This window comes from Mustela nivalis (genome assembly GCF_964662115.1).
Source record: "Mustela nivalis genome assembly, chromosome: 18".
NCBI classification, from domain to species: Eukaryota; Metazoa; Chordata; class Mammalia; order Carnivora; family Mustelidae; genus Mustela; species Mustela nivalis.
The window spans coordinates 29,374,057-29,400,593 of record NC_139037.1 but is presented as its reverse complement, the minus strand read 5'-3'; the positions used below and the strand labels follow the sequence as shown (position 1 = coordinate 29,400,593).

Genomic DNA, 26,537 nt, shown 5'->3' with positions numbered 1-26,537 from the left:
ATGAAAGAAGGCAGACACAGGTCACATACTGTATGATTCCATTTATATTACATATACCAAATAGGCAAATCCTTTGGAACAGAAAGAAGATGGGTGGTTGCCAAGGGCTGGAGAGAGGAGTGACAGGGTGTAAATGCTGTATGTATACTGGGTTTTCTTTTGGAGTGATGAAGTGTTTTAGAACTAGATAGAGCAGTACTGTGAATGTACTAAATGACACTCAATTGTTCCCTTTAAAATAGTTTCACAGGGACGCCTGGGTGGCTCAGTTGGTTAAGCAGCTGCCTTCGGCTCAGGTCATGATCCCAGCGTCCTGGGATTGAGTCCCACATCGGGCTCCTTGCTCCGCAGGGAGCCTGCTTCTCCCTCTGACTCTGCCTTCCACTCTGTCTGCCTGTGCTCACTTTTGCTCGCGCTCTCTCTCTGACAAATAAATAAAATCTTAAAAAATAAAAAATAAATAAAAAATAAAATAGTTTCACATTATGTGAATTTTACCATAGTAAAAATTGTTTTTCAATAGCCTTCATATTTGAAAGAATGTCTGAGTTGGATAAAAAAAATTCCTTGGTTGACACTTTGAGTTCTTGGTGAAACTATTTGACCACTACTGAGTTTCCTATAAATTGCAGTATTGTAAGTTTGTCCTATTTCACTGTTTTCTCTTCAGGATCTCTAACTATACATATATTCGTCTATTATATTTATAATTTTCTCACAGGTTCTTTTTGCCTCTTTCATTTCATATTCTTGGGTCCTTTCATTTCTACCCATTATGTTCTATTGTTGGTTTTCACTCATATTTATTTTTTCTTAAGTACCTTATAATTTAGCCATCTCAAGGTTAATTTTTCTTTTCTTTCCTAATGTCAGTTCCCATTAGTTCCAGTTTGTCAGTTTCTATTTTGAGTTTTTAAATTCTTGATCCATGTTTTCTCCCCCCATCTGTAAATGCTTGTTTAATTACAAGTAGTTTATGTTGGAATCAAGTATTATATTTTCTTTTGCATCAGGGCTGGTTTTCTTGATTCCTTCTGGGGTTTTCCATCTGAAGTTTTTCTTCAACTTTAAAAAGATGGAAGTATAATGTAAGTTCAGAAATGTAGGCAGCTGATAACCTCATATCTCACGTTCCCCCTTCACTTGCCTTAATCCACCATTGTTAAGCGTCTATCACATGCCAGGAGTTACTGCATCACTTTCCATAAATAATGTCATCCTTCTTGCCATCTGATTAGTGAGTGGCCAAGTTTCAGAGTCCTATCCAAATGTTCTTCTTTCTAGGATCACTCCTAATACATACTCTCATCCCAGGATCCTCAAGAGCAGGGTCTGAAGCAAGGACTTGCACGTGGGAACTGTATTTGGGAAATGATCCCCGAAGGAGGAGGATAGACTAGGAGATAGAAAATGGAAAAGCCAGTGCAAAGTTGTATTATCAAGCTGATCACCTCTATGAGTGATGGGGCTTGATCCTGCTGAAATCCTACAGAATGCACCTCTGGACTGTTCACTGGAGGGATGGATGGGGGACTATTTATGCATTAATTCCTGTCTCCCATTGGTCGAGTCCCCTGGGGTGTTGACTTCCTTGTTTGTAAATAAAAGCTGAAGAAGGAGGATGTAAGGTAGGGCCCAAGAAGGGGTTCACACTATTTCCTAAAGGTTTCCATTATTTCATTTAAGTCAGTTCTCAGTCTTAGTGTTGTCTTATGTCTCTGACTGCTTTCAAGACTATTTTTTTCTTTTATTTTCAGCAGATTTTCTAGAATGTGGCTTAAGTGGTTTACCCAGCCTGGGCATACAGAATGAGATTGTTCTTGTAATTGTGCCTTATATGTATTCTGAAAAAGAATATTTGGAATGTTGGAAATTTGGAATATTGATTCTAATGCCTTTCTTCTTCTCCTGGGTCTTCAGTTATGAAGTGTAATTGTGTAGTATAACTTTCCACACAATCCCCTGTCTTTTAATACAACCCCCTTTTTTGTTACTTTTCATGCCTCAGAATGGATACATTTTGTAAAAGGTTTATTTTTTGGGCGGGGGGGGGAGAGAGAGCAAGGAAGAGCGCACAGGAATTTAGAGGGGAGGGACAAAAGCAGAGGAAGAGAGAGATCTCAAGCTGACTTCATACTGAATGGGGAGCCCAATGTGGGACTTGAGATCATGATCAGAGCTGAAATCAAGAGTCAGACAGTCAACTGAGCCACTCAGGTGCCCCAGAATGGGCATTTTTTTTTTTTTTAATTTTTTTTTTTTTTTTTTTACAGTCTAGTAAGCCACTTTTCAATTATGTCTGATTTGCTGTTAGATCCACCTGGTGAATTCTTGATTTCATTTATTGTAATTATAGTCAACATTCATTTATAATATTTACAGTTGTTATCTTTCAATTAATGTCCAATTCTATATCAAATTTGTCAAGACTGTCTCTAAGTCTATTAACATTTTAAAAAAGATTTTATCTATTTGAGAGGGAGTGAGCACAAGTTGGGGGAGGGACAGAGTGAGAGGGAGAACCAGAGTCACCATTGAGCAAAGAGCCCCATGTGAGGCTTGATTTCAGGACTCTGGGATCAGGACCTGAGCCAAAGGCAGACACTTAACACACAGAGCCACCCAGATGCCCCTAACTCTATGAACATGTTAAACATTGTTAAGAGGTTCAAAGATGATGACTTCATTTTCTGAATTACTTGTAGGAGTTTCACTTGTCTGTTGTCTAAGTCTTCAGTCACATGGTCTTGTCTTCTCATGTACCTAGTTATTTTTTAATGTGTATCAAACATTGTGCATAAAAAATGCAGGGATAATTTGAGCCTGAAGGATTTACTGGGGGCTTTAAAATCTCATCTTTGGTGGACTCTAAATTTCTAAATTTTGTTTTTCAAATCCCAGAGTCTGTTGAAAACTCTGTCCTGCTTTACACCCATGCTTTTAAATTGGCAGATGCCTCTAGAAGCAAATCAGCTTTAACCTCTGGGCTTCCTTTTGTTCCCAGATCTTGCTCCTGTGATTCCTTATAGACCATGTCACTGGTGGCATTTTGAGTTTTCAAATGCTTCATATATAATGTGTGTGTGTATCAAGTCAGATTTTCTAGTTATTCTCAACAGGTATGCTGGTCCAAACTATCCAACTCATCATTACTAGGGTAGAACTCTATCCTGTCAAAAAGTTTCCTTATTTTCTTATGTAATATGGATACGGGATAGTTAGAGTAAAACTTATTTGTTTTCAATTCTCCTAGACAGGCCGGGAAGGATAATCATATAGGTGGGGAAGAGGTTTGGGTAGCTTACAGGTTTTCTCAGCTCAAGAGTATGCTCTTCTGTTGCTGCAGTGAAGTTTCTTTAACAAATGGCCTCCTTTTAATGAGAATGATACCACCGAATGATACTATCTTGTTCCACTGGGGCCCATAGTGTCAGCTGGTTCTTTCTTTCACTGCCACATCTCCCAAGGATACCTCCCCCTTTCAAAGTGTGTCATTCTCTTCCAGGTGTCTTCCCAAGGCTACTAATTCTGGTTCTATTCACTTTCCGAGCCCATTTCACTTCTCGAGTAGCCAATAACTCTGACCCACTAGACCTCAGAACTGTTCTCAGCATTTCCCTACTGAACATGGCCTTTGTCCTACTAAGGGAACTTGAGTTCATGTTATCTGTGTTCTAGTGCCACTAGAATCCTGTCACACTCTCTTATGTCTAACCCTTACCTTACTCCCCCTCTGGGTGTGGGCTTCTGGGCTGATGTTTACTTCCCCCATTTAGTGTAAAATGAAGTTTGTAGAATTTTCTTCTCCTAGTTATATAGTAGGAGTGGATAATTTCTTGTTCTGTTAGAACCCAGAACAGTAACACATATTTTTAACTTTTAGATAGTGTTATTTTTTTAGTTATCTTTTTGTTATTTTCTAATTGTATTGCATTTTGCTTAGTGAAACAGTTTAAAGGATTTCAATTCTTTGGAAATTGAGACTTCCTTTGTGGCTGAATACATGGTTGTGGTTTTTTTTTTTTTTTAAATGTTCCACGTGTGTTCTATATTTGCTTGAGTTTAGTAAATATATTAAGCACATCTTCTAGACTTAATTTTTTTTATCACAATTACAATCTAGTAAAACTGATGTGGCCATAATATTTTGTCCATAGTTCTATCAACTTGTTGCGTCATGTACTTCAAGGCTATACTGTTAAGTGTACATATGTTCAAGTTCATTAGATCTTTGACCTGTTGTTCCTTTTACTGGTATAAATTGTCCTTCTTTGTCCTTTGTTTTCCACCTTGCATTCTATTTTGCCTGTTACCTTGCTTCAATGTCAACAGAAGATATCTATCTCATTTTATAGGTTGTCTTGCTCTCTTGGCTCCCTCATCTTGGGCTATGTGTAGTCTGTTTTCTTCTTCAAATTATCCAATTTCTCCTACTGTTAATGATAGCACGTATAATTTGGACAAAACACATTAATGCCAAATAAAGTTTGCTTTTAATGACACATTTCCTTAAAAAAACAAGTCCTTATGCTTCAGTTCCTTACCAGTGATTCCTGAGAGCTTTCTGAGTTCCAGTCTCTGTTGCTTCACTACAAAAAGCAAAGACACAAAAATTAGCTTGCTGTTCGCTCAGTTTCATAATGGCTGACTAAAAGTGCTCCTGTCATGTTAAATTAAGAAAAGTCTTCACACAAAGGCACATTTTGGGAATGTCACTGGAGCTCTCACCAATGCTGGTATCTAAAGAAGTGGTTGTAGCCCAAGATATGAGAAAGGAAAAACATGTGCCTTGATTGACATAAAAATTAGTAGGGGGACAAACAGATGGGAGAATATAGGTATAAACAGAACAGATGACAGAAAGAGGAAGATCAAGATGGCGAATTTGACTTACAAAGAAAACCAGTGGTGTTCACTCAAGAGGGGTGATGCTGTTACAGGAATGAGAGAGGTCAATCTCGACAGAGAGTGAGAAGGGGCAAAAGGCAGAAGAGAAGCCTTCGGGTGTCCACCACAGAAAAGAGGCCACAATCTGAGAGAACCAGATTTTTACTTCAGAAAAACTGAAGGAGAAACATGGTTTAAAGATATAAGTCTGTTAGGTGGAAAATGAGAGGGTAAGAACAGAAGGTGTAACAATACCAGGAACATGGGCTCACTTTTCCAGGAGGTTAGACTGTCAGGTTCAGTCCAGTGGTGGCTCTTCGAAATGGAACTACAACAACAAAAAATCTATCTTGCAAGATAAAAGAGATTAGGATGAGAGATATTTCTAATTCTGTATTTTTAGTTTTTAAAACACTTGTTTCTATATCTTTGATATTTTTTAGCTTTCTGGTTGACCTAGAGGTTGTTTTTGTTCTGAACAAAGGGGACGTAAAGCTGTTTGCTTCCATTCATGGATCTAATTAGGCATGTTGTCCAATCTATAATAAATCATGGGCTTAGATTTTCTTTGTCAAGGTAGTCAGAGGCCTTCAGGCATGAGTGACTTATTGAAATGTACTCTCATAGTTGGGGATAAATTATCATCCTGATATTGTCAATCACTAGATAATGTGATATCCCTAGAGCTCTCCCTTGGTTGTTCTGTACTACACAAAGATGGCATTTTATTTTCATATTTGGTCACACGCATGATTCACATTTTGCCATCTAGTGAATAAGGAAATCATTCCAAATTCAGCAATGGTGGCAGCTTGACTAAAAAAAGTTATTTTCCATATCCACAAAAATGTTAATCAGATTCTTGTTAGAACATGTGTAAGAAGTGGTTTTCATTGTCACAGCTCTTGATGTCAGATTACTTAAATAATTTATGTTTTGTTGTGGGAACATGGGTGCACGCAGAACCCCCCCCCCAGTCACATGACCACCTCTGAGCCCACACTTCTTCATAACACATTAAAAAGTATTTGTGTTTTGTGGTAACGAATGAACGGCAGGAACAGCAGAATTTCAATGTGGCTGTTCTTTATTTGATTAAATATATTCTCTATTTATTCTTAAAAAAACTAATTTAACTTAAATGGCAATAAACCATGATAATTTAGAAAACATGTTGAAATCGAGAGTGAAGAGAAATGTTCTCTATGTAAACCGCACTGTAAACCATAAAACTTATTTTTGTCAACTGCTTCTCGTGACAGTGGCTGGGAATTTGACATTTCTACTACAGTAGGCAAAAAACCATGTAAAATACACTCTCCCACACACCACATCACATCTCTATTTATATTTCCAAACTAAAAGCATTACAGACCCCAAAAGTGCTGAGTGTACTGTGTACATTTACACCAAGAGCTGTAAGTCCATAAAAATCTTGCCTTCAACTGGGGTATTAGTGTGCTAAGGCCACCGTGGGTGCCCCCTCTCCTGCTTGCCATGCTTAATGGTTCAGGCTTGGCGCACTGAGAGAAAACCATTGCTCTGTATTCCAAAAAGGTGGTGAGCTTTTTTCAATGAACTCGGGTCAACACAAGACAGCAAAAAAAACTCTTCTCGAACAGATTATGAAACCCACTTGAAGCATCCATACGATGGCTTTCAATACCATTTACCCCACTTCAAAAAATATGGCAGCAGCTATCCGATTACTTAAGAAGATGAGCTTTGTAAGAATTTACATAGTTGGAAGGTGCATTATTTTAAAACGAGAAAAGAAATCTTTAATAATCTCTACGGCAAACATGAATGTGACAGAAACATGGCTAGTTCTCTAATCATATCTGAGGTATACATTCCACCCAGCTGACGAGGTCTCAGAAGTTCCCTAATAAAAACTCCCCCTCTCTACTTAAAGATCATAAGAAGTCAGTGCAATCCGGTTCTTTTCCCTGCAGAAAGAGTATTTAGTTTGGGATGTAACGTTTTAAAACAATAATACAAACCTCCTGGGAGAATACCACAATAAATGTCTCAAAACCACTCAGTTAACCCCAGGGTATAATTCGGCTGTTTTAAATTACTGCAGGGAATATTATGGTCCTTAATGACACCGTAACTGCATGAAGCCAAAGAAAGCTAGAAAGCGAGGCCAAAAAGATGAGCTCAGAGCCAGCTGAAGTGACAACAAACATGTGGCTGTTTACTAGGATTGGAGAGGTTTAGTCTGCAGATGTTTGTGGTCTCTAGAAGGTTCCAGAGGAATGAGTTATTATGAAGATTTGCAGAGTTTGATGAGAGCAAGATTCTTCTTGGAGATGGCGGGCCCCAGACAGGGAGGCCCAATGGTAGAGACAGAATTTATAGATTTCTGTGGTCAGATCGTACTCTACTGGTCCCACAATGTACATCAACAAATTAATATTGTACGGATGTCATTTCAAAGCCTCCTAAAGACGAGAGTCATTATTGAAGCCATTAGAGCACAGATGGTTCAAACTATATGCAGATATTCATACTTGCATTTTTGCATTATAGCTGCTTTTTTTTTTCTGTTGAACTGTAATGAATTGTCTCATAATCTATTCCATCTTCTTGCCATTAGCAGGCTTTGAATGTTCACAAATAGGAGCAAAGAACTCATTTTCCAGAGCTTTAATCACACAAAGAGGGAATGCCTAATTCTCTAAATGAAATGGTCTGTGATCACTGAAGCAGAGATTTAATATATCACGGCAAATTAGGTAGATTTTAATAAATTACTTATCTCCCTGAATACTTTACATATGCTTAAGAAGGAACATAGCCTGTTTGCAAACAGTGAAAACCCACAGCCTATAAAAATCCTTTGAAGAAAATGACAAATAAAAAAGTAAATTAAAAAATGAAATGCATTATATCCTAGACCTCCAGAGACAATTCCTTTGCAGCATTGATTCACAGCTCCATTAAAAATATCAATTAAATCCTTCAGTGAGATTGGGTAAAAGCTAGAAAATTAACTTTCTGAGCTGCTTTTCGAGGATCTGGTTATCCAGATACACCCCACCATTGTACAAGCTTGATGTAAATTTTAAAAACGATAAAAAAAGATATTCCTTTCAGGTCTAACTAAGCATATCAGAATTTGAGTCATACTTTTAATAATTTCTTTCTGTATCATAAGCTAAGTTTTCAAAACATGAATTTCATGTATATACATACATGTACCTGTCTATCCCCCCTCTTTATACACACACATCCCTGGATCCCATATCACCATTACAGATCCATAAAAATCATACAAATGGGAAGAAGTGTGATTTTTAGGAAAGAAAACCAAGAACTTGCAGTAATTTAATAAGTTGGTGCCAAGTTTCATTCTTTATATTTAATTGATAGAAACTGCATGCATCAAAGAAAATGCATACTGAGCTTTAATGTGCATAAAATGGATATTAGCATTTTAAAGAGGAAGATTAACACATTAATCCAAGTAATTTTCATATATTGCTTCTAATAAAATCTTCACAGTATAAAACTCTTAATGAGGCTAATCACAGGCATTCCATTTAGTGGGACGATTAGGGATAACATAAAAGTATTTCTTTTCATAGGTTTTCTAAGATTTATCCTTTTTGCTTATTAAAAATAAAAATGGGACTAGCATGTCGGTTCTTCATACGAAAGTGTTGAAAATGCAAATGGGCTTTCTCATGCTATCATGTAGGTATAAATTATTGAGGAGGTACTGCCCATGGTGGAGAACTGAAGTCCTGAGGGGTGGCAGTCGTGGGAAGGAGGGAATAGAAAAATAAACAGATGGAAAAGGATACAAAACTTGACCACCACAAACCCAGGGCTCCCCCTCCCTGCGTCCCATGAATTCTAGATTATATACACCGGAGTAATTAGAGAAACCTCCTTTCAGAGCTTTCACGTGAGCGTTTACTCAGGAGCAGGACATGCCTCTGGAACGGCTTCTTTCAGCCTCCAAGTCGTCTCTGTGTTGCTCGTAGACGGATCGGAGGGCATGGAGTGCTTTGATGGTTACCCTGAGCTTGCCGATAGGTCCACCACCTCCCCGTGCATCGAAGACTAGGGAGAGAAATGGCCAAAAAGTGTTACTGTCATTCAACATATTTTTCTTTAGATAGACTACCTGAAATGGGAATTGCAAACACGAAGACGGCTCTTTAAAAGTCCAAAGTTCACTGGCACCTCAGAAATCTGTAAATTAGGGGCACCTGGGTGGCTCAGTGGGTTAAAGCCTCTGCCTGCAGCTCAGGTCATGGTCTCAGGGTCCTGGGATGGAGCCCCACATTGGGCTCTCTGCTCAGTGGGAGCCTGCTTCCCTCCACTCACTTCCTGTCTCTCTGCCTACTTGTGATCTCTGTCAAATAAATAAATAAAATCTTAAAAAAAAATCTGTAAATTAAAGCCTGTCCTACATGTAGGAAGATACACATTTCAGGTCTATCACGTGTGCGAATACTTACTGCCTGTGGATTTAAGACTCCTGCTTGCTCCTAAAGCTGATCTCGTGGCAAGGCTGTAGGATGACGAGTCCCACACAGGCTTAGAATTTCTCAGTTAGAAGAAATAAAGTCTAGAAGGGATAAGATACGACAACTCCCCAATTTTTTTTTTAAGGAAATCTTGAAACATAACTGGGTATACAATGACTTGGGTGGAGACCTGAGCAGGCAGGGAGGTCATTGGGCACCAGGGGTTCCCCAGCTTGATCCCGAGTTTCCTTACACCTCTTCTTCACTGCTCTGTCTGGCACCGAACACAGCATTAAAATCCTGACCTGACACCCGAGTGTTTAATTTTTTTGACTCTCCTTCAAAACACGGCCACAGGAGCTGTCTGGGACAGATTAGTGTGGCCACACATGGATTCTCAGAATGGGAAGATGGGCTGCTAACCAGAACGAACAGGAGAAAAGCTGAAGAACATAAAGCCTAGATCACTTTTCATTGCTTTTCTCAGGCTTTCTTGGTTCTGGTTGTCTTTCAGAGGGTTTAGGTTAATATTTTAATCCTCTCATCTTTTTCTGTGCCCAAGTTGTGACAAACTGTCACGTAGCTAGATATGGGTAGTTTAGAAAGATTTCCCAGGATAGGTTTCCAGTTTGGTTAATCATCTGGCTTGATGCTGACCTGTGAGTAGGTGGCACATATACAGGACAGAGAGCTTGACACGGGAACCGCAGCTGAACTGTGGGGGAACAGCGTCTGGCACTTAAGAGGTGCTCACATGCTCACATAACTGTTCACTGGATGCATGAACAGCTGAGGAAATCAGCCGTGTACAGTCTACGGGAGATGCTTTGCTCACTTGGCAAATGTGACTAGGACTCAGCCTCATTTGTCCATTTACTGTGTACAGCCCTGGCTATCCTTATTAGGACTGTTTTGTTTTTTTTTTTTTAAGATTTTATTTATTTACTTAACAGACAGAGATCACAAGTAGGCAGAGAGGCAGGCAGAGAGAGAGGAGGAAGCAGGCTCCCCACTAGCAGAGAGCCTGATGTGGGCTTGATCCCAGGACCCTGGGATCATGACCTGAGCCGAAGGCAGAGGATTTAACCCACTGAGCCACCCAGGTGCTCCCTCATTATGACTGTTAAATGGCTGATTCATAAAGCACAATTCCTTGAGCATGTTCCAAGTATGTTTGATGAGAATCTGGAGGGTAGAAACTAAGCCGTGATGGGACTCATGCCTTTGAGGCAACAACCCAGGAGAGTACATTTTGTCGGGAATCCTTTTCTCCTCTCTGCATCCTGCTAGGAAGTAAGTGACCATTACGACTCGGAGTCATTTGCAGTGGCTGTATCACTGGATTGTAGCACTGAATTAAAGAGAAGCCTTACAAAAGACACCATAATGATGACTCAGAATAACATGCCTTGGCTGAAATAAGGCTTGACAGCATGAAGCTTCCATAAACAGCATTAAAAAAAAAAAAAATCCAATGGCCACATTTTTGTCACACACTCATCCCCAATACTAACAAAATGAATAATTCCTTGTGAAGTGCAATTAATTATTTTAAAATTTCTGTTGATTGAAAGGAAGGCAGAGGGAGAGGGCAAGGGAGGGAGGGAGTGAAAAGCTTCTGGCTTTAAAAAAAAAAAAAAAGCTGGAGTTACAAAGGAGTCAACCAATGTGGGACTCAACGTCCCTGTAGCCAGCAAAAAAGAAGGTTTTAATAAAGAATTTGGATTTCAGCATTTGTTGTACAAATTGAGCAATACTTTCACTCATACCATCGATATTTTGCTCGATGATGTCTCTCCCTTCCTGAAACATGTCAGCGAGATCAATGTTAGCAATGCCAATGTCCTCACACTCCAGATCCTGTTCATCCTCTGGAGGGTCACTGACCACGGTGAAGCGGACACTGAAGAAGGGAAGAAAAAAAAAAAAACAGAAAATCCCCACAAAGTGAGGAAAAAATCATCATGAAACACAACTCCCAAATGGGGTTTTATCACTAAGTATGAAATCTCGAAGTTTCCAATTATTCCAATAAAAAGCAAATTACATGAGGTTAGATAAGTTATTGCATGAACTACTAGAATTATTATAGCACGCCGAGCCTTCAAATGAACATAAATCCACTTTTCTGAGTGCCGATTAACATTTAACTCTAGAATCTGAGAAAATTACTAGGCAAAGAGAAGAACCAGATGTTCTAATACACACTATCTGATTGTATTGTGACACATTGACTTTTAAGGCTAAAAGGATCAAGTGAATAAAGACTGTGGAGATCAGGGCACCATTTTCAAAAGAAATGCAACATTTTCTACTTCAGAGTGTAGAAATGTACAACTTCAGAGTGGCTACCAAGCAATTTATTAACTCTCTGCATTCTCTGGAATGCAGGGACCATGCTCCCCAGTAACATTCTGAGTCACATTAGATAAATACTGTCGCTCTGCCCAACAGCTACATGGAATGTTTGTACTACTTCAGCAATCTTTTAACTTACAATCCTAGCATCCAAATTTTATTTTACTTTTAGACATAATTGTAGGGTTCTGATGGAACTGATCTGAATTAGTGGCTTGTGCTGAGGCCAAACACACTTGGATTGACCAAATGACAGGAATTTACAGTTAAGTACTCTTTTGATATGTCTTGGCAAGGGAGCTTAAACCATGGATACTTGTAAACTACCATTTTAACCATTTTCAAAATGTAGCTATCCCAAATCAGAAACCAAACAAGAAACTTGTTTCTTAGATCACATTTTGAGATGAAAATCTAAGTCTCGGAGAAATCATGCCTTGATAAATATGTGCAAATAAAATCCTTTCCAAATACTTACAGGTAAACATGAAGGTATTTTTAACTAATTTGCTGAAAGTAAGCATTTGACATTTCATTCCTTTACTGAGACCCTGTTTTCAGCCAGCAATAAACTTTGATTAGAAAATAGAAATCCCAGGATGCCTGGGTGGCTCAGCTGGTTAATTAAGTGTCTGCTTTTGGCTCAGGTCATGATCCCAGGGTTCTGGGACCAAGCCCCGCATCGGGCTCCCTGCTCAGCGGAGAGCCTGCTTCTCTTTCTGTCTGCCACTCCCCCTGCTTGTGCTCTCTCTCTCTGATGAAAAAATGAAATAAAATCTTAAAAAAAAAAAACCAACCAGAAAATAGAAATCCCTTCCCCTGAAACCACAGGCAACACTTACTCACACAATAATCGTGAAGAATACAGATCCTGATTTGTAAGTGGATGACTATATTACATGATGCATTAAGCAAAGGGATTAAGATGGAATGGTTAAAGGGAATCCATTGTGAGTTCAAATTTAGCTATCCCACTACTAGCTGTATAATGTTAGACACATTACTAAGCTTCTCTGTTCTTTTTTATTTTTTTTAAGATTTTATTTATTTATTTGAGAGAGAACGTGAGAATGGGAAAGAGAGAGCATGAGAGGGGAGAGGCCAGAGGAAGAAGCAGGCTCCCTGCCGAGCAGGGAGCCCAATGTGGGACTCGATTTCAGGACTCTGGGATCATGACCTGAGCCGAAGGCAGTTGCTTAACTGACTGAGCCACCCAGGCTCAGCCCCTAAACCTCTCTGTTCTTATCTGTAGACCACGAAGGGCTCTTTTGGGGATCAAATGAGATGATACATATAAACAGTGCCTGGGACATGGAAACATCGAGGAAATGTTTGCTCTTTTATTACTATGATTTTTAATCTAGGTAGAGCTGCTTAAGCGTCTACATTTCTAACAGAAAAGAAAAAGAAGACATGGGGAAGACTTGTTTCAACTGAAAACTCTGATTGCCAAATTATACAATGACTGTATCAGTCAGTTAAACAAGAAGAATGGCAATGAAAGTAATTGTCCTAAAATGAATATGCTTGGAAGAGTAGGAATTACAAGTGATATCTGATGCACATTTTACATCCACAAGACTTACAGAAAAGATAGAGGCTAGGCAGATTGTACTAATATTGTTAAGTGTTCTCCTCCTATAACGTGTCACATTTAAGGATCACATCTCTATCACTTTACAAACGCATTCCATTATCTCCACTGAATATATGAGAATTCTGAGACAAAAGGGGGGGGGAGCCCTTCTAAATGCCAAGGAAAGGATTAGAAACCAATATTCGGTACTCCTAGCTTCAAATTCTATGGAGAGCAAAATGAGATGTCAAATATGAAATTAAGAAATTATGAAGTTAAGCAAAAAAGGGAAGAATGTATGCTCAAATAATCTGAAAGCTACAATTTGGCTTCGGCTCAACAGCACATAAGATGTTGTGTTTCACCTGTACGCCTGCCAAACAAAGAGGCGGATATCTTGCTTGTTCTGTGTCCTGAAGAGGCTTCCAGGCTACTTGGAGGATCGGGGCAGACAGCCGGTGTAGATGTCATATACCCGCAGGGAGGTGGGACTGGAAGGACCTCAGGAGATGCTCTTGCCTCCCCTTCTCCCTCCTGCAGAACTCTCTCCTTGCTGACCTCCCTTGCTGGGTCCTAGACAGAGACCTCTGTCTTCCTGCAGGCCCTTGGTTCCCTCTGCCAGCGAAGATCTTCTTTGTGCAGTTCATGATCGGACTGGGTCCTCTCGTCCCCTCACAATCCAGCTTACTGTCCTCTCCTTAGACTCGCTGTCACTGTTACTTTCTATGTGAGCAACCTGTTTAATCTTTCTCTTAGCACTTACTGTAAAATGTAATTGGTTTATTTGTTTACTTGTTGCTGTCTGTCATCCTCAGCGGGCTGGAAACGCCTGGAAGTGCAGGGACACCGCCTTGTCAAGCATTTCGCTCCCGATGCTTACGTAGGGGATCATAAAGATTGTTGAACCTCTGCACGAATGCTTCTTGTTGAAGCCTGGCTCATTTGAAGTAGGTCTGCTGGAGGAGGCAGGCCCTGGGCTGGGCATCAAGATCCAGACCTCAAATGTCACCTGCTGCTATTTAGGAAGTCAGAAAGCACGAAAACTCCCTATATTGTTTAACATTTTTGATTCTCTGAAATAATTTCTTTTCATAGAAAACAACCCTAAGGGTTACCTCTGAGTTTTACCTACTGGAATGCTGATGGTTATGGTGGATCTGCTCAACAGCACAGGTTAAAGAAAGGAAACCAAAAAAGAACCTTAAGTCAGTGTCAACATGATGACTTCAAATAATTTTTAAGTCCTTCTTCAAGGAGTTATGTCCCTTTGAAGGGGACACTTGTATACTCACAAACATAGGCAGGGCCAGGCGCAAAGGTACTGTAGGAAATTCGTTATACGTTGTACATAAATGTATGCACGTCAGGAAAGCTGGCCAACTTCTCTAACTGTGCCTTGTAAGCTGTCTCCAGTATTCAAGAGGGCTGCTGCCTGAGAACATGAGTTCTTATAAACTAGCAGGTACTTTAAACCATGTGAAGTAGCAGGACCTGTAAGTTTTTGCAAAAGGTGAGAACACCCATGGGAGTAACGACTGTCTTTTGGCTGTGGGAACATGTAAATAAACACCCTCTTTCTCCTGAAGAAAAGGATACTGTCAGGGAGAAAAGCAGGTGTGCCCATTCTGTCCTGTGATGGCCCCCTTCCTGCCACAGTGGGCAGTGGCAGGCACCGCAGCGCTCTGGGCATGTACTCAGCCCCCATCCCTTGTCATCACTCTGTGCCTCTGCTGCCTCTTTTGGTTTTTCTCAAAATGACATGAACATTTGTGTCTCTGGAGGTCATTTAGAGATTTTTAGAGAAACAAAGATGGGTTAGTGGAAGTCATTACATTTACTGTGGACTTTTAAAGAAATTTTAAAACAATTTTGCTACAAGGAAGTAGGTCTACTGAGGAAAGGCAGGTCTATGTTTAAAGCAGAATCTGTCTTTTAAAAATACCCACTTCTGAGGAAACAAAATTGCTCTTCCCTGATGAGGAGTGCTACTTACAATATGTTCTAACCTTCCAGAAACAAAGTGAACACACAGGTAGTCAATCAGACTGAGAAGACTGGGAAGTCCAGCCCAGCGCTTGCCCATGGAAACAGAGCTCAGTCCTGGACAGTAAGGACCCAGCCTGTTGGCCGCAGAGAGGCAGATGACATGGTCAGTGCAGTGTAAGCACTGGTGACTTGGGACAGCCCTGGAACTCTGATGGCAATGAGGAGGCCTGGAAAGAAGCTCAACGATACAAAGTAAATAAGTAAAACCTGAATGATTACCTACCATGCTGGGCAAGACAGAACTTCAGCCTCATTAACAAGGTTTTTAGCATACTTTCTTCAGAACTGAGATCCAAAGAATTGATATATGTACTTTAAGGAGTTAATGAAAAAACTACTCTCAGATCCCAAGAGCTAAGAATTCCAGTCTCCTTTCTTGAAAGGGAAGATCAAATGCTAGTTTGCAAGCTCTTTTGAAAAACAGAATGTCCAAAAAAAAAAAAAAAACAAAAAAAAACAGAATGTCTTGGGGCACCTGGCTGGCTCGGTCAGTGGAGCATGTGCCTCTTGGTCTCGGGGTTGTGAGTCTGAGCCCCATGCTGGGTAGAGAGGCTACTCAAAAATAAAAACTTAAAAAAAAAAAAAAAAAGAGAAAAATAGAATGTCTTTAACTTTCCCTTCATGCCCACTAAGAAAGGGGAGAACTTGAGCCTCTTTCTACGATGAACAGGGGTGAGCTCTATTTCGGAGGCACTAGGAGTCATCTGTGGGCCACAAAGGCAAGGAGAAGACGACGACAGAGAGCTAAAGGGCCCGCCCTGGCCATGGGAGGAGAGCCAGCAAACGGGCTGATGGGCAGCGCCTTACAAAACTCCTCAAAACTGTACACTTGGGAGCTCGCACAAAAGCAAGACGTTACTAAGACCAGGGATTTTCCTTCTTACAGGGGTATTATTACTCTGCCGAACTAGAATCCAAAATCTTCTGTTCAGATTTGGAAAAAAAAAAAAAAAAAGCCATTAAAAATAACATGAAATGATGAATAATTAAACAATGATAGTAAAGTAAAATGAGTCTGGAAGGCTGATGAGCTAGTACATGTAATAATATTGACATTGCTGCTACTACTTACATCGATGACCAGGATGTCATCTTGTGCCATACTCTTGTGCCATGTCCTATTCTAGCCATCCCACCTCTATCATCTCCCTGAAGCCTCTCGACCACCCTATCTGGTATCATCTCCATTTTCCCGAAGAAGAACATGAGGCGGAGGGTGCTTGTCCCAAGTCAGCTTATAAGTGATGAAACAAGAATCTGTGCTCCAGCCACGTGGCTCCAGAGGGCACCCTCCTTGCAACTGTGTCACGCTCTTTACAGTTAAACTTGAACTTGAACTCTAATGGGATACTAGATACACACCGTATGGTGTTTTGGTGTGCAAAGCACTGTCAGATCTTTACAGTTGTTCCGCATGGTATGCAGGGCTACTCTGTTTCTAGGAAGAAAGAAACCAAGAGGAAACACACTCATCCCAGGACACAGGGTGAATCAGAGAAGTCAGGGGTTCTGATTCCGCTTCTTGAGCTTTCTTTCACACCAGGCTACGGAGACCTACTTCACAGGAACCATCCAATAACCGTAGAGTGCTTAAATGTACCTTCTGTATGGCAGCTCTTGTTTCAGTAGTATTGCTTTTAAGATGTCTCTCTTTGCTTGGTTGTTCTCTTTATCCACGTAGATCACTGTACAAAAAAAAAAAATATCCCCAGAAAGAAGTCACTCAGGAATATGCTACATTAGTACCATTCTGTATATGTATGAATACCTGTTTTTAGAGACACAAGCCATGCCACCTCACTTGTATGCCTGGGAAAAGAAAAGCAGCTCTGGAAGCCAGAATCAAATCTGAGCAGTCATGTGATCTAAAGTCATGTCACGGGCGGGTTTATGTGCATGCTGTCAGAAAGGATACGAGCAACATCTAAGAGTGCCACATTGCTGTCACTGCCTGTTAATGACACTGGCAGTCAAGACGGTAAAAGCCAGCGGTCTTTATTGCTTTGTATTTGAGGGATTTACTGCATTTTCTCTCACCCAGGATGCGCGTGATAATGATAATGTATGGCAGAGAGCTTGTCCTTCCTGACAGCTTCGGTAATTTAATCCTTCTTTCCTGCCACAACATGCAATAAAAGAAGCATCTGGTGTCTTGGGTTGAGGAAATCCATAGGCTGACGTGTGCTGGTGTTGGGGTGGGGTGGGGAGGGAAAGGAAGGGAAGAGAGAGAGGGTTTTCAGGGCAAGAAGTTCGTCTTTGTTTTTTAATGGTGTGTGTTGGGGGTGGGAGGGCGCTGGGGTGGCTCAGTTGGTTAATCATCCGACCTTTGGTTTGGGCTCAGGTTATGATCTCAGTGTCATGGGATGGAGCCCTGCCTCAGGCTCTGCACTCAGTGGGGAGCCTGCTTGGGGATTCTCTCTCTCTCCCTCTGCCCCAACCCTGCTCACACTTGCATGCATTCTCTCTCTAAATAAATAAATCTTCAAAAAAAAAAAAAAAAAACAAAAAAGGTACACGTTGGCATGAAGGAATTGTGGCCAGACTTTACTAGGCCGAAATAAGAGATGAGATAGCTGATCTAAAGTCCCGCCAGGGAGAAGGCGATGAACATTCAAAACTGTAAATAAGTGCCTGCCCTTTGGGAAAATGGCATCTCAGGGAGCAAACACCAATTTTCAACCTGATTATTTTTTCTCAGCTTGGCAGCCGTTCAGCATGCCTTAGCTTCTGAAGACATTTCTTTTTCAGATGCCATTTTGGAGGTAAAGTGTCCCCTGTGACCAGACCTCAATTTAGAGACTATCCCTGATCAAAAATACACGAAGGGTGAAAGATACCGTGACAATTCCAAAGCCAGACTCCCCTGGGAATGAACATATTTCATCCTGAGAATGTTTCCCTGGACAATTTTAGTCCAATCTCAAATGATGATACAGTTCACTTAATCATTTGGCTCAGCTGACATGCTGGGCACAGAGTTAGGCACGCAGGGTGGGAGACATATCGGCGTCTGTATAGGCGTGGGCTTAAGAGAAGTGAGAACCAAGGTCACACAGCAGCTCTTAGCTTGTTGCTGTTCCCACGATGCAGTAACAGTAAATGTGACTAATTATACAGGTTACTGAGATTTATAGGAGTCAGAAAAGACAAAGGGTTCAGAGTATTTTGTAAGTATAGTGCTTTGCTTATCAGTGCTAAAAAGGTTTTCTAAGAGATGAGTTCCACTAATGCTGGGAGACTGGACTCATTCTGGCCACCAGTACACCAAGCCAAATGGAAATTTTTTTTTGGTTTTGTTGTTAATCACCAATTCGAAGTGCAGTTGAGCATATCTTTTTGACTTCAGAGTTTTAAAGCTTAATGGTCATCATGGTCTACATTATTATTTTGTGTGTGTGTGATAATTTTTTGGATAATTTCCCCCCTAGTTTTACTGCGATAAAATTGACTTAAAACATTGTATTAATTTTAGGTGTATAACATAATGATGATATGTATATGATATGTAATATGTACATATTACAAAATGATTACCAAAATAAGTTTAGTTAATATCCATTATCTCCCTGAGTCACACATTTTTTTCTTCTTCTGGTAAGAACTTTTTAAAGATCCACTCTTAGCAACTCTCAAATACACAGTAGAGTCTCTTGTTAACTATAATGTTCCACATTATTTGAAGACATGAGTTATCTCAGTGATTAAAAACAAAAAAGACTGAATTCAAAGTCCAGCATGCAGATAGTTTTCCAAATAAATTAGGCCAGTTCTGACAAATCTCAATAGCTTGAAAAAAATTTTTTTCATTTTTTAAAAATTTGGTCATATTAATTTAATTTTTTAAATGTGGCCATAAAATTTATAATTTTAACCACTTTTAAGCATACGTTCAGTGACATTACATTCATACTGTTGTACAACCATGACTACCATCTGGCTCCAGAGCTTTTCCTTTGCCCCAAACTAAACTCTTTTTCAGGATCCCCCAGGCCCTGGTAACCTCTATTCCACTGTTGGTCTCTACGAACCGGACTCTTCTAGGTACCTCTTATTAAGCAGAACCATATGATATCTGTCCCTTTGTGACTGGCTTATTTCACTTAGCATAATGTTTTTCCAGGCTCATCCTTGGCATGTGTCTCAATTTCACTCCTTTTTAAGACTGGATAATGTTCCACTTGGATATACAGATTGTGTTTATCCATTCATCTGCTGATGGACATTTGGGTTGTTTAGGTTGTGAACACCTTTTGGCTATTGTAAATGATGTAAATAATGCTGCTATGAACATGGGTATTCAAGCATCTGTCAGAATGCTTGCTTTCAACTTGTTTGGGTAAGTATACAGAAGTAGAACTGCTGTACCATATGGCAATTCTTTGTTTAAAATTAAAAAAAAAAAAAACATCTTTTTCACTAAAACTGGTAAAAACAAAATGGTCTAGTTGGGCCACCTTCTGCTTCTGCTTCTTGCAGCTGGCCAGAACACCGTATTTCCTGTTCTCTTAACAATGATACAAACAGTGACAGCCATCGTTTAGTGAGTGATATTTATGTGCTAAGTACTACACTAAGTAGTACTAAGTACTACACTCAATACTTTTCTTATGGCAATCACATGTGTTAAGAACCATACTGTCCCACATTTGACAGATGATTAAATAGACCCAAAGAAGGTAAATAATTTGCCCAAACTCACCTATTGAGAAAAGGGCCGAACCAGACTCTGAATCCATCAAAACCTACCTCCAGAGCCTACCTTCCTAACCTCCTTGCTAGAACTTCTCCTTCTATATGAAGCCAAAACTTTTCCTGATGTTTAAGCTGCAACCATATCGTCAGCACAGGTGGGAGTGAGAGAGAGAGCTCTATACCCTTATCAAGGGAAGCCACCTGATCCTCCTTTCACTCTTTCACAAAGGGATCTTGCTTGGGTACAGCTTGTCCAGGTGCTTTCAACAACTCTCTTGGGCTGAACACTTTTTAAAAATTCCTTTCTGGGGGTGCCTGGGTGGCTCAGTGGGTTAAGCCGCTGCCTTTGGCTCAGGTCATGATCTCAGGGTCCTGGGATTGAGTCCCGCATCGGGCTCTCTGCTCAGCGGGGAGCCTGCTTCCCTCTCTCTCTCTCTCTGCCTGCCTCTCCATCTACTTGTGATTTCTCTCTGTCAAATAAATAAATAAAATCTTTAAAAAAAAAAAATTCCTTTCTGAAAAAACTCAAGCTCCTTACCCATCAGCTTACTTCTCCAAACATATACCAAATGTGAAGTCCAGCTCTCCTGCTTGCATAAGAAATGCCTAGAATACAGGCATCTTAATGTGCGCCTGCATCCCTGGGAGGGCTGGTTAGAATGCACATTAACGAGCTCACCCTGAGTTTCCAATTCAGCAGGTCTGGGTTAGGGCCTGAGAATGTGCATTTTTCACTTCACAGGAGCTCCTGCTCCTCTTGATCAGGATGTCACACACTGAGAATCACTGTGTAGCTCAACATCCCTTTGCATAATTTTTGAGTAGGATCAGCAACCAGTGAACACTTTTGTGCTGAACATGTGAGAATCGGGACACTGGGGCTACCTCTAGATCACAGTCCTAAGGACATCCATTTGATGTTCTGGAACTAGACAGTTAGAAACAAAACCTACAGTTTCAAAACTTCAAATAGATCTTTTAAAAGACAATTCTGGTGATTTGAAAAGTATCAAAACTCTCTAAAAATTAAGCTATTCATCTTTTATTCTCATTAAAAAGGACAATTGTTTAGGACTTGTTGGATTTAGACAAAACTTACTGAAAACAGATAACTCAAAAAAGGTACAAAGTAGTAGTCCAAAAACACAAGCTGATGCTGAATTGTGTACCATTAAAAACCTATCACTTCTGCAGTTTGGAAAAATCCTTACATTCTTTGTCAGTGTCATTCGGCAGAAGAAATGGAGATGGCTTAATTACAAAGGGTTGATGAACTTCAATCTCAGAAAACTTTTTGTGTTGGAGTGTCATCATTCCCCTAATGCTTATCTTTGCCAAATTTCTCTTCCTATTAGTGACAAAAGGTAAATTCTGCATTGTTTTCATCTTCCAAATTGAACTTTGTTCCAAAACATAGACTGTTCAGTGCTCAGAGACTAAGGACCCAGAACTGTATAAATCTCATAAAAACTTTGGACGATTTCATTAATCTTTTCCTTCCCACTGTCAATTCCCTAGAAGGCTTTATTCAGTCCAGACAACATTCTTCAAACCTACCATTAATCTTATTTTTTCCAAACTATTTTCTTGCTTTCTCAGCATTCTCTAAGCAAAATTTTCAGGCCCGATAAAACACAAACGTTTTGTTCATGCTACAAATGTCTTGCAAGTGAATTCAACCTCCCCCACCCCCACCATTTCCAGCCTTAAGAAGATATATTTTTTGTGTAAGTGAAACTGGTATTAACATCTCTTAATAAAGACTGAATCAGGCTATAAATAATTGTGGGAATCACTAGACTAAACCTCTCTTTTTATGTACTTAATTTAGGCCTCAGGATACAAATCCCTTTTGAAAGGATTCAAGCCATAATGCGGGGTAAAAATCATTGTGAGGTTCCATCAACCTCTCAACTGGTATGGTGTTCAAACAGAAGATAGCATGTACTAATTGTCCTTTAGATTTTCCATCTGAATTAAAAAGTCAGTTTGGAAATAAAATTACTTTCATTAACATTTAATAAGATTTGGAAGATGTAAGTCTACATTATATTGACCTTTTACATCAAGTCACAAGTGAATGGCAAATTATTACAATAATTAGATGAGATAGTTACTTATTAACCAAAGATTCAAGGAGATTCTCCTGCACTGAAGGTGATGTAAATCCAATAATTTAAAAATAAACATTTTTACTATGTTATAACTAAGTGAAAAATAAAGCCTCCTACAAGATTAATCTTACTTCTCAAATTTGCTGAGGACCTAAGACTACATTTTTCAGATATAATAGATAAAAACAGCATTATTTTGCTTGGAAGCATAATATATATTTCTCTCCCTTCCCACCAGGAGGGCATTTAAATATACTTACAATTCTTTTCAATTAGCCTTTAAAATTCTCATAGTCAAATCTCAGTAGGTAGGAAGAGAAGCTGAGAAAAGGTATAGTAAATATTTCTACGGAATTCACTTCTAATAAATTATTAGTTTTCTTGTTGCATTCAGATGACTATTCATTAGAAACACAAGTAGCTCTTAAAATGCCAATTAGATAGGAAGGTATCTTGCAGTAAAAGGAAAAAATATACCTGAGTCAATGCCAACCAACTAATAAAAAGCCCCCCCAAAGCCTGAGAACGAACGTTACAAAATGCAGGACACTTGAGGACGTGTTAACAGGTTGTAACCCCAGAATGATTTGCATCGCTTCTTATGCAAATAAAAACAATCTGTTGTGTAGCGGGCCAAATTTCTCAATGTAGGATTTCTAAAAAGCTCTTTTGTTGTCAGTCTAACCAAGCATTCTACTGCTGACCTTTAAAAAGAATAATACAAAAGCCAGAAAAGGCTGTCTCTTTGCTTAGGTATCTTCATTTCAATTAGCTGTCTAATCAGTTCTTCCATTACTTATAGTATTTTGACATGGTTTACTTTTCTAAAACTTTGCAGGTAAAAGATCTCTAGGAAGCTTGAAAAAATATTTTTGGAAATGTTTCTGTTATATCAGGTCAGTGGAAGGAGGAATCAGATTCTTGTCCTGACCACACTATTTATTTCCCCTGTGATTTCTCAACCTATCTGTCATTATAGAATTATAGAATTTGAGCTGGAGGGGATCTAAGAGAGCCTCTTATTCAATAGGTAAGAAAACAGGATACCATGAAATTTAAACATCTTGCCCAAGTTCATATAACTAATAAGAACTGTGGATACAGGGAAGACTAGAACAGATTTCTAGATACTCATAATTATTGTCTCAAGCTATGACCACACTTCGAAAAATAGCAGGTGTGTGCACATGTGCACACACACACATGCACACGCATAAATAACCATGAGCATTTGTAATCTTAAGCATGATCAATCAGTAGCATGATATATATACAGTCAATAGCACGATTACATATATTGATTAAAATACAATTATAAAACTAGTGAGAAAAAAATATTAGTGTTCAACTAGCATAAAATGGCCTGTTTTGCTAAAGATAATGCAATACTCCATCTTTATGGTTTGTTTTAATATATGGCTTTAGAATTTAGTAAGCCCTAAGGCTCTTAACATAGGGTCATGTCAGCTTGATATGATGACTTTTACTCCTCTTTGATTATACACTGATATATACTATTATTTAAAACATCTTAAAGTTGGCTGATGGAAGAATTTAAAGGGTACCAGTTGGGTCTGACTTAGATGTCAACTAGCTGATAGATAAAGCCCTCAAAGAGAAAACCTGCCTGGAGCTATCAGTGCATGTGTGGGCTAAATCATGAAAAGGTATTCTAAGAATGTATATCACTCAACTAAAATACTGAACATATACACACTAGGAGAGAGATATGTGTATACTGTAAAAACATCCATGAGATGACATTGACCAGAAAGGTAGAAAATATTAGGTCACTGAATGGTTTGAATCATATGATTAAAAAGCTAGTAGTACTTTTTTCCCCTGTGAAATATTACACTTTTTGATTCAGTTCAGTTGTAGACCCAGGTGACATTTTTCTATTGATACTATAAAATAGCAGGAATGTCTACAGACACTGTTTTTCTACTGTTTTTGTTTTCTCTTTAGTATTACTTCAAAGTTAATTTGAAGAGTTAATTTCAATTCAAATTTGAAATTTAATCCTTATGCTACAGGTCTGACTTTATTTTATTTATTAATCCATTCTGATGAGACTTTCATGACTTTATGTGAACATTAGAGAATTACACTTTCTCCTTGTTCCTGCAGCTACCTTCACCGATAAGACAAAAACGAAAGTCTGAATTATAAAGGAACCATACATACCATTGCTATAATTATAGTAGACCCACTGCCCACTCTTGGGTTTTGGAAGTGACACAGGTGTCTCTTCAGCAGGAAGACTGTAGAATCTGCATTCCACGAACAGCCGTTGGATAGTGTCATCTGCAGTTACTCGAGAATCATTAAGGCTTAGAGCTATGATCTCAATCTGAATTTTTTCTGATGGCTGTTTAAAGAGCAAAAACAGGAAAACCAACAAAGAAACATAAAACAAATGAGCACAACCCCCTTTACTCTTTTTCACTATCAATTTTAAATAAAACATGAAGGCCAATGGGTTTCTTTTTTGGAACGCATTGTACACTACTGTATAGTTACACATGATAGATTATTCACGACAGAGAGAGAGAGAATGAGATTCTAATGCCCCAGGGTTTGAAGTTAACAGTGTCATGGCAATAGTCTCCTGATTTACATTTGAGGCTATAAATACCCCACTAGTAGTCTATCAGGGGGGAAGATTATGAGATCTTCATCTCCGATTGCTCTCAGAATGACAAGTATCAGTTGGCCTTATTTCAAACTATGTAATGAAGTACATGTTTATCACTGCTTTTATTTAATCTACAGTACCTGAGAAGTTTCGGTTATGCAGAGATCAAAGCCTGTTGAATACTTCATAGCTATTATGCTAATAAATGTCGCTATATGAATCCATATTAAGGAGAGCAGAAACTATAGTTCATCCTCTTATATATTCTGCCACAACATATTTCATTCAGTAAGAAATGTTTTCAAACAAAAGAAACAAAATTGTTTTCTAATTTACTACGTATTTCCTTCTAATTACAGAATTAACAGCTAAAAATATATTCGTTTTACTGTGTAATTTTCACTTCAATCCTTAATAGATTTTCGGTGTCACAGACATTACTAAATGAGCCATACATGTTCCCTTCAGTAACGATTTAAAACAAACTATAGACTATGACTTAAAAATTAGATCACACCAAGATAACCCCTCACTTAAATGTTTGTTGCTTACAATTTTAAATTTGTGCTTCATTCCCTTTTACTAAATCCCTCTTTACTAAATTCAGAAGCATGCTACTGTAGATTACATAACTTCAAATAATAATTAGAAAATCCTGAAACTGAGACCTGTCTATATGACCAACTTTTAGGAATTCACTGTCAAACATAAATCAGTGTGCAAATTCATCACAGTGATTACTTAGATGTTTCAAAGCATATAATGTAATTAATCAAACTGAAAAGCATAACTATCCTATTGTAACAATATCCCCATAAAGAACAATTTCTATTACTGTCAAACCCCCTCAATATTTGATGAAGTAATTTTACCCCATTCTTTCAAAAGACATTTTCTTTTATTATGTATTCTAAGACACTTTAACTAAAAACCCAAATCTGAATATTTCAATAAGGTTATTTTATTATTCAGTAGATTCATGGAAATTTTACTAGGATGACAGAGAAAATTCCACACCATTCTGTCTCCACTAATACAGGTACAAGGCTGCAGCTGGCAATATTACTAGGATTAGCATAGTATGATGAAATATTTAAAGGAAAATTTTTTCTAAAACCTAATAAATCAAATGACTGCCAAATGTCATTAAAGTGATGGTCTTTGACTTGAATATGCTTTTCATATTCAAATTTGAAAAGAAAGAGATGAAAGCCTGGAAAGGTTACTCGGTTTCAACTAATAACCTCAAGCCCTCTCCGTTCACGTGCATAAAAAATGAAGTTGGCTCCATTGTCTAACCTCACTTCAGAAAAGCCCTTTTCTGCTTGCCGAAGACTAACGTGGTAAAGAAAATATTTTAAATGATATTATTTTTTCCTTAAAATGTATGGTTGTTGTCAAAATACCACACATGAACACCCATTTTACATTTCGGCTTCAAATGCAGCACGATGCATAATTAAGCCTTTTACATGACTTGTAATTTGAAAAAACTCAGAATTGTTATAACAATAACTTCTTATAAAACATTCTTTTCATTTCTGCCCAAAAGAATTAAAGGAAATTAGCCATAAAAAGGCAAAAGAGGCATATACATGTTTATTTCTACATTGTGAAAAGAAGAATTTAAAGTTGTTTATCGTGGAACTCAATGAAGGGGCGAATGAACTTTTAAACAGCAGAGGAATCGAATTGATTTAACTGGTTATTTTATTCATAATATATGAAGTATATCATTCCCA

At 38.8% G+C, this 26,537-nt stretch overlaps 1 protein-coding gene across 2 annotated transcripts in view; it reads right to left on the bottom strand.

The window, feature by feature from the left end:
- RPGRIP1L (RPGRIP1 like) overlaps positions 1 to 26,537 on the bottom strand; it is a 123,316-nt gene that overhangs the window by 20,662 nt on the left and 76,117 nt on the right. Inside the window, exons 24-28 of one of the 2 annotated variants that reach the window (XM_082712123.1) lie at positions 24,345 to 24,528; positions 16,952 to 17,036; positions 11,141 to 11,274; positions 8,833 to 8,961; positions 4,545 to 4,589 (exon numbers count right to left, since the gene is read on the bottom strand). In XM_082712123.1, coding sequence (XP_082568249.1) covers positions 4,545 to 4,589; positions 8,833 to 8,961; positions 11,141 to 11,274; positions 16,952 to 17,036; positions 24,345 to 24,528 — 577 coding nt within the window. Of the gene's footprint in view, positions 1 to 4,544; positions 4,590 to 5,956; positions 8,962 to 11,140; positions 11,275 to 16,951; positions 17,037 to 24,344; positions 24,529 to 26,537 lie in introns of those variants that run through there. The other variant, XM_082712124.1, reaches the window with a different exon arrangement.